This window comes from Barbus barbus (genome assembly GCF_936440315.1).
Source record: "Barbus barbus genome assembly, chromosome: 6".
In the NCBI taxonomy this organism is placed as follows: Eukaryota; Metazoa; Chordata; class Actinopteri; order Cypriniformes; family Cyprinidae; genus Barbus; species Barbus barbus.
This window is the reverse complement of record NC_136734.1, coordinates 4,899,028-4,908,333: the sequence shown is the minus strand read 5'-3', so window position 1 is coordinate 4,908,333 and position 9,306 is coordinate 4,899,028. Positions and strand designations below refer to the sequence as shown.

At 34.7% G+C, this 9,306-nt stretch overlaps 1 protein-coding gene across 1 annotated transcript in view; it reads right to left on the bottom strand.

The window, feature by feature from the left end:
• Positions 1-4,183: 4,183 nt before the first annotated feature.
• scarf2 (scavenger receptor class F, member 2) overlaps positions 4,184-9,306 on the bottom strand; it is a 29,469-nt gene continuing 24,346 nt past the window's right edge. The window contains exons 10-11 of the mRNA XM_079419788.1: positions 8,803-8,952; positions 4,184-7,443 (exon numbers count right to left, since the gene is read on the bottom strand). Of these exons, the coding sequence (XP_079275914.1) occupies positions 6,341-7,443; positions 8,803-8,952 (1,253 nt within the window). The 3' untranslated portion in view covers positions 4,184-6,340. The remainder of the gene's footprint in view (positions 7,444-8,802; positions 8,953-9,306) is intronic.

The following is a 9,306-nucleotide window of genomic DNA, read 5'->3' as shown; positions in this document are numbered from 1 at the left end:
GCAATATAAAATAACTGTTTTCTATTTGAATATATTTCAAAATGTAAATTTATTCCTATGATGCAAAGCTGAATTTTCAGCTTCATTACTTCAGTCTTCAGTGTCACATGGTCCTTCAGAAATCAGTCCAGTATGCTGATATGCTGCTGAAGAAACTTATTATTATTATTATTATTATTACTACTACTACTGCTACTACAGTTTTAACCTTAACTGTCACCTAACCTTACTTCACTATATTACAATTAAATCCTAACGTAATCACGACAAACTATATATCATTGGAAAGGTCTAAGTCTCCTAAATAGATATTTTACCATTTGTTTTGTTACAAATGATGTAGGAACAGTAATAGATTCATTTATGACAAGAGTGCACCAAGAGTCTACGATAAATCTACATCATAACAGGAGTTCTGACCTTTGTCACAAAAACTCTTTATTTCCTTGCCTTTTTTCATTGCGTTACCATAGAAATTGTACTTCAAAATATTTTAGTGGTCTCCTCCCCCTTAGCGGGGGTGTCATATTTAAAATGTATTACGGTCTTTTAGAATCAAAACTTTTTATAATCTTGACAAAATACATATCATTGGAAAGGTCTGAGTCTCAAGATTCCATATTTGGTCTAATATTGAGAGAGAAATTGATAGATTTGTGACAGAAATGCATCAACAAAAAATTCAATGGAGTTTGAATGGCACCCGGTGGCTGTTTATGGTATAACGCCTAAACAAAATTGCATATGAACCTCAATTTTTTTTTTTATATCAACTTCAAATTTGGAACACAACTTATGTACACATATGGCTTTAATTTTATAGCAATTTTAGATTTTTTATTATTTTTTTAAATATGTATTTTGTATAAAATATAATAAAAATTTGTTTTACAGTAAATTTAAACTTCTATAACTTTTTAATACTTACATTTTTTAAAATAATTTACACTTGACACTTCTGTAGTAATCTGCTAATTGTCTTCTTTAAAAAGAGACAAACCTTAGGGCTGTATTCAAAAGCGTTCATGAATTATAATAATTTAAGCTTGCATAGTGCACTTTTTCGTGAATTTTCAAAAATGGGGATGACAGTTAAGGGGTTAACCGTTTTGCTGCTTGATATTTTTGTGGAAACCAAGGCACATTTTTACAAGATTATCTAATTAATAGAAAAGAAACAGCATTTCTTTGCAACAGAAATCTTTATTTTTTTATATTTTAAATATCGTTACTGTCATTTTTGATTTCATGCATCCTTGCTGAATAAAAGTATTATCAATAATAAAATAAAAAATTACTCCCAAACAGTCTTGGGTATATCATCTATGTAGAATTTACTTTTCAAGTCAAACATTACACACACACACACACACACACACAAATGTTTGTTTACTTCTTGAAATCCTTGCTTTAATATTTTATTATCTAAAGCGCTGACACCAAGATGTTTCTGAGTGCATCTGAGACCCCCAAAACTTTTTGTCCAAAGGTTTTTGACACTCTATAAAGGCAAGACCATATTATTGTTTGAATTAACCCAGAATAGTGTGTATATGGAATGATATATGAATATGGTAAGCAAAATATCACTCTTCTTTTTTTTTAACAGAGATTCAGATGAAATAAGAAAATAACAAAGGTGCACAACGCGTTTTAGAGACCAAACATCCTACTGACACAGGAAGAGCTTTTGCTTTCCCACCTAGAATATAAGCATATGATTTATGTTTAAGTTATGTTGTTGTCAGCCTTTATTATACAATCATTTTCTCTCTGGAGTCTGTCGCCCGCTGGATAGTCTGTTTCCTATGAAAACCTGCTTAAACAGGCAAAGCGTGTCAGCTTTCCAGAGGAGCAGCACGGCTCCGTTCAATTCTCATAACTAACAGAAGTATGAAATATTGCTTCCATTCTGTTTGAGGGGAAAAAAAGCAAGCAAACAAACAAACAAAACACATTTCTCAGCCTCTTTTAAGTGTAACTCAAACCTCTGCTTTGCATTGCAGAAAATATTTGTCTTTTTTTCTGCTTTAATGCATAAATTTCTTTCTCCCCCTGCTTTTTTTTTCTTTCACAAGAGCTGAAATCACTACCAGATGTGGATGCAATCTGTCCCTGTTGCCATGGCGACGGCTGGGTTGTGAACAGGCGTGTAGCCGCGGGCCGGTTGTGGGCTCTGATGGTCCTGCCGCTTGATTGTGCTCCAGGTTTTGGAGAGGTATGTTTAGACTGGCACTCCATTTGTCATATCTCCTCTTCTGAAATATCAGTTTGTCTGTCCGGTCGCAGATGTCATAAACCATATCTTTTTTAAACTTGTTTTGTGAATACTTTCTGGAACACACTTTTTTTCCTGGAAGAATCACAACCTAAATGACTTTTCCAGCGCTGGAGTGCTGTTTCAGTTGTCTCATACCTCTACAGTACCTTATTTTACTGGGAAAATGATATTGGAGTTAGGATGTGTGTATTCGCATCACTGTCATGTAGACAAAATAATGGTATATTACTTTAATGGCTACATTTTAATAATTAATGGCAGTATTTTTATACTTCCGTAGAATTCATGTTCATAAAATTATCGTATTTCAGTTTTTTTTTTTGTGGAATAATGAAAAATAATGTGAAAACCTGCTCTAGTAAAACATCTAGATGCGTTATAATATAATAACAATTGAGGGGGGGGAATAAAATTCCTTTTATTTTAGGAAGAAATATAATTTATTACTTTTGCTTATTTGATTTGATCTCTTTGAATTTAATTCGTATTTAATGATCTTTAATTTATTGTAATTTATTATCATTTATAAATATAAAATCTAAACATGATTTCAATAATGTAATTTATTAATTATTACTTTAGAAATGATTTATTATATTAATATAATTTTAGAAATATATTTAGAAATATATTTTGTATATACATATAGAGGGAGAGAGTTATAATTTCAAATGTTTTATTTACTTTTCTTAATTTTTCTAAAGTAAAGCAGGAGATTTACAAGGAAAACACTTTTTGTTTTGTTGCCAGATCCACCTTTTTAGGGACTTATTTTGTAAGAAGGACCCAGAAATCTTTTTGAATTTTAATCACAAGTACATTGAGAAAAAGAATCGTTTGTAGAATTGTATGTAAAAAATCTTGTCTTTTGTTTTTCTTTGTTGAATTTTCTCAAATGTTTTGATTATCTTGTATTTATTATATTATATGGTTGAATGTTTAATCTGTACATCTGCCACGTAACAGCCAGTGAAGCCATTATAGAATTAAATTGAAATACACCAACAACAGGCCACATACATACTGAAATGAAAGCAAATGTAATTCCGTGTTTAAAAGAAGCTCGATGTCAGCAGTGGCATGACTTGGGAAATGTGCACACGTGTATGTGTGTCTGGATGCTTAAACATCTCTGGTTTCAATTACAGATCACATGATCCTCCTTGCCTGTGTTGCCTTTTGCCCACAAAACGTTGGCTGCTTTCTTCAAGCCCTCCTTAAAAAAAGACAGAAAATGGAGCGCAAATACGCAGCGCATGATGCTTTAACTCCAGGGCCCCATTGCACAGACTTCCAACTGTTCCTGTATGAAAGGGGCTGTTGTGCCAGTAGAGGAGCTCGCCAGTTGAGTCCTCTGGGCCCTTTAGAGTTTGATGAGCATATGACCACCGTTGCAACAGCTACCGCGACGAAAAACCTCCCCATGCTCCCCTGCTCAGAACACAGAGGCAGCCAGGAGTCAGCGGAAACTGTAAAATATAATTTACTGTATAAACGAGAAAATTGATGGGAGAGACACAAAACTGAGAGAGCAGAGTGTCATTTAGAGACATCCTGGATCTTGTAATGAATAAGAGATCTATCTATCTATCTATCTATCTATCTATCTATCTATCTATCTATCTATCTATCTATCTATCTATCTATCTATCTATCTATCTATCTATCTATCTATCTATCTATCTATCTATCTATCTATCTATCTATCTATCTATATATACTTTTAATGACTTATTTTCTAAGATGGACTCTTACAATTTTAAGCAGAAGTACAATTAATTAATCTTTTATAGATTTAAAGTTTTAGTTGTATTTTATAAAATGTTTGTTTTTATATTATATTACATTATATTATATTATACTGAATGTTGAAGGGAGAGCCATTTGATATCTGTACCCTTTAGATTCATGAGTTACAGGTTTGCTTTTATTTCAAATACGGTAACTGAATAACCACACATCAACAACATAGAAAGGCAAAAATCAGGACAAAATAAATGAAGATAATGCGTGTAACTGATAATGCTCCATGTTTTAAGGCTGAGCTTTAGTCAAAGCTCATGCCAAAGTCAGAGTAGAAAAATCTGTTATCCATACTCCCATAAAGTAATATACTGTGGATGGTAATGTTCTGGATTCGTGCAAAAACATGAAAAGTCGTTTTTTGTCATAGGTCCCAAGTAACAGAACAGCAAAAACAGAACATGGGGTAACATGCATAGATATCTCTCAGCGATCTCTCACCGAACTCTGCATCATGCAGTTTATCGTTCATAAAAAAACAATAACATCCACAGAGAAATGTGAAAAAGATATTTTGAGAGTAAACAAAAAGATATTTAAACATTAAATCCAAATGTACCTGATGCTTGCACATAGAAAAAAAAAATATCAAAATTGAAAACCAGTTCATTTGACACACACACATAAAATAAAAAAGCAAGATATAAGTTGTATAAGCACAGCTTACAAATGAGGGTAAAAATATTATTACAAAATATCTTAGCATGTAGAAAAATATAAGGTACCAAATGAAAGAATAGCAGTTACTGTACACCACAATCGAAAAGCTTTTTTTGATTGAACATTTAACCCTAGGTTCTTTGTTAAAATATAAGCATCCAGTTTTTCATGAATTCTTTCTGTTGGTGTCATCCCAAAAAAGTATTTGCAAGTGCTATAGGGTGTCTCAGATAGTAAGCTTAAAAAAATAAACACACTGCAGTCATGAGCCAATATTGTGTTCATTTTAGCCACAGACAAAATATTTTTTGTTGGTTGCATTGAACTTCCTGCAAATGCATAGTTAAGGCAAACTCTGAGGAATGAATAATTAAGGTAATACCCTTCAATCGGACGTAGGCTGCTTTATACTGGCAACTTTGTTTCTACTGCAGGACAAATAATATTTGACAGTAAAAGTTTGTAGGTTGCAACTGCTGTATGTATGTATATGTATATATAAATAATGTATAGCAATTATTTTTCACAAAATGCCAGTGAGCACTATAGTAATGCTGTCTTTATGCTATAAAAAGAAGGCATAAAAATAATTATTGAGTTTAAGAATCAAGTGCTGATTTTTAATGCAAATATCAACAATAAGTTCAAAACTGATTGAAACATTGTAATTATTTTCCTGTGTGTTTCCTATTTCATCAGGAAGTTCAGTAAGGACTGCATTTTATTGGATGAGAATTTGAACACTCCCCGGTGTACAAGATCCATCCCAGAGGAGAAAGGTTGTATAACTGTACTTATTTTCTGAACTTTTAGAACTATAATATCATATAAACAGCATGAACGCCAACATGCACAGACTAAAAGCCAAAAAAACCCCAGTAAATTTTAATTTATATGCAGTCTTTATCTGGCCTGAAAAAAAAATGCATGACCGATTGTGGGTACTTTAGGGGAAAAGGAAAAGCTAGTGCTAAGCTTCAACATCAAGAAAAGACATCACTGTGGATTTGCAAGAAATATCACTTTAAGCTTAAAAAGCATGATGCAAGGTGAAGTACTGATGGACGTGAATCAAATGATATGTCTGAGAACCCAAGCAGAGAATTTCCTTCATGGCATCATTTACAAGGTATTGAATATACTGATACATCCTGAGAGAAAATTAATATTGGAATCATTCTTTCTGTACCTTTAAAGTACCTTTGGTTCATTCTTTACACCTATGAATACAGTGCTAAATACAATCTTTCAGACACAAAAACCTGCTGATCACACAATTACGATAGCATTGGAAAATCTCTCTTTGGACGTGGAATGATGCATATGTAAAACCGAGAGCATACAAAATGAGCTTATTACATTAAATTCATTTACTCTTCCTTTTTAATACTGTACACAAGCCACGGCGTTGTTTCCGATTCCTGGTTTTCAAAGAGTTAACGAGAACCACAATCCTTCAAAATTTTAAATCCTATAAGCAGCTCGTCCATTTAAAACAACAACAAAAAAATCCATCCAATTCCTATATAATGTTTAACGAAAGAAAAACTGTACGTTTATATTCTCAAAAATGGACACACCAATGTGATCAAAGATCTACTTGACAGTCTGAGGTGGCATAATGGCCGTCTTTGGAGTGGTTTTGCCTTCCGTCTCCAGTGTTCCCTCCTTTCCTTTCTTCCTCGGTGGTTTTTTGATGGGTGTTTTCTTTGGTGTGGCGTCTCCTTCAACTCTGGTCCCATTAACCCCTAGCTTTTCTGGGCTTTTAGGTTCAGGTGTAGAGTCTGAAATAGGAGTCACCATCTTCTGGAGGTTGCTGGAGGTGGGAAGAAGGGGCTTGTTGGTGCCAGTTGCAGAGCGCTTGGTCTTTTGAGGTGGGGTGGGTTTCTCTCGGTTGGCTTGAGGTGTTGATACACCGTTGGGCTTGATGCCCACCGTGAGACCCTCGTTCCGATTGAGGCTTTGGGTCTTTTCCTTCAGCTGAGCCGCGAGTAGCGTGGCGGCCTCAGAGTTCATGTGAGGATGCATGATCTTTGGGCTTTTGGGTGGATCTTTGTTGGTGTCGTTTGTTTTCTTGTCCGAGTGGAAGTTTCCGATTTTCTTCAGGGCGTTCTGGAATGTTCCATTGAGGTGCTCAATGGTATCCGAAGCTTTGTGAGATTTGCTTTTGCTTGGTGATTCGGGTCCATCTGCTTTCTTACCATCCTGATGCTTTTCACGGTTCTTGCTCGACTTCTCCTTTGACCGCTGCTTCTCATCAACCTCTCCAGAACTTTCTGAGTTGTTCTTCCTTTTCTCTTTTTGTGGTGACGGAGTCTGGCTTTGCTCTGTTGGGTTGGTTCCAGATGTTCCGTGGATCCAGGACACCTTTGGTTTGGTGGAAGGGTCTGGAGGACGAGGTTTTGTCTTCTCTTTTGTCTTCTCCGGTGAAGCGTTGTCCTCCTCCTCTTTGGAGTGCTTGGAAAGGCGGGCGACATGGGCGTAAACAGCTCCTATAGTTGACTCAGAACCACTGGTGGAGCCCTCGCTGTCTGAAGACTTCAGGAGAGGCTGCTCGCTCCCATCACTAACGTACTGCTTTGTAGTTTCTCTTGTGTCTTTGAGGGACGTGTACTCTCCTGCATCCTCATAATTGGGGGTCGGTGGTATTTCTTGAGCAGTGATAGAATTTCGCTTGTCACAGCTCTCATTCGTAGTCTCTGAAAAATGCAAGCGAGTAAATGAAAAGGTTAAGTAGAAGAGAAAAATATTTTTCACTAATAAAGTCTTAGTTCTGATTGTTAAACATTTCAAAAACTGTATGGCCATTTCCTGTATGATAAATTAACTGCAAAGAATATCAGCTGCACTTTTTAACACGCCTTTTTTATATTTGTAATTTAAATGGTTTTGTTCCAAATTCCAGTCTGTACATTATGTCACTTATTGAGTCGTTCATTGAACTGATTGATTTAAAAACATTGATTGATTCATAAACAGAACAAGTGACTGTCTATATAAGTGAGTCAGTGAATCAATCACACAACTGATTTGTTGAAAAACACTGATTCAATCTGGAAACAAACGTGACCTTTTATGAGTGATTATTTAAAACAATCACTCAACAACTTACTCAATTTATTGACATAAATTCTTAGTCTGTTTTACTTACAATTCTTTTTTCTAGTGCAAACTATACAATAAGGCATTTTTTTGGTGATTTTGCCGTTATATTTTTGATTTATTAATTTAGTATTATTTACATACTATTATAGTATTTATTAATATTTTGAATTAGCTTTTATTTTTATATTTAAAGTTTTCAGTTTAATTTTAATACATTTATCTGCTTTTATCTTATTTCTTATATATCAGTTTTATTTTATATATCGATATTTATCGATTATTTTAATAAATTTAGTACTTCAGCACATTTTATATCAATTAGTTACCACATTTCTACTGTTATAGATTCATTAGCTTCATTTCAGTTATTTATTTTTATTTATTTATTTTTTTGAAGTTTTAGTTAACAATAACAAAACTGTTTTGTTAGCATTTTAAACCTAATTGCCTGGTAATTTCTGAACATAGTTTTATTGCAGTAAAAGTTTACAGTATATAGTGTGCATTATTCATTAAGTCTTAAGATAGTAACCTTTCACTGTACTGAAATTTTTCTAACGAAGCAAGAATTCTATATTATTTTAGACACATCTAGAATAAAATGATAAGGACAACTAAAGAATATTGTATACTTAATGAAACACCAAAACTGCACATTAAGATTAAACAGTTTTCCTTAAAATGCTTTTATATCAGTTCTCCAGCAATCTCCAACACAACAGTTTATGCGGAAAGTCCTGAGTCACATCCTGAAAGCGCTGGATCTGCTGACTTGGCCATTTATAGCATTTACTGTTTGTGTTATCTCAATGCATGTGATATACGCACCCAGAGGGCAACCGTTTACCACAGAATGGGGTCATTTCATAAAATTGTCTGGAGATTTCTTAACTCCCTCATCTGTTTTCCATGTTGCACAAACAGATGGCTTATCTGCACTAGTTCCTGCTCACCTTCGTGGGGTACGCAGTAAACGGGCCCATCTTCGCTCGTCTCGAAGGAAGAGAAGGACTCCTGGGATGACCATGATGGAGAAGGCTGGTCCACCAAGGAGGGCGGCTCAATAATACTGTTGAAGGTGTTCTCATGATCGTGGTGGGTGACTAAGGGTTTGGACGAGGGGAAAACAAACAGAGAGGTCAGGTCAGATCAGTTGAAGAAGGCTCCCTGGGTTCCAGAACACACAAAGGCTCTTTGACAACATATGTGATGATGTTAGGCTCTACAGTCTTTATTATTGACCGACAAGGGCAAATAGTGGAGCGTGGATAATCTGTATGAAAGCCAGCATTGACAGCACATGAGTGAAACGCTAGACTTCAAAGCACGCTAGTGGAATGATCAGAGATCATCTGAGGAGCTAGGAATTTGGTGATGGTGGACCAACATAACACATTTCAACAAATGTGTCTACAAAGCACATTTATATACTTATATACTATATATATATATATATA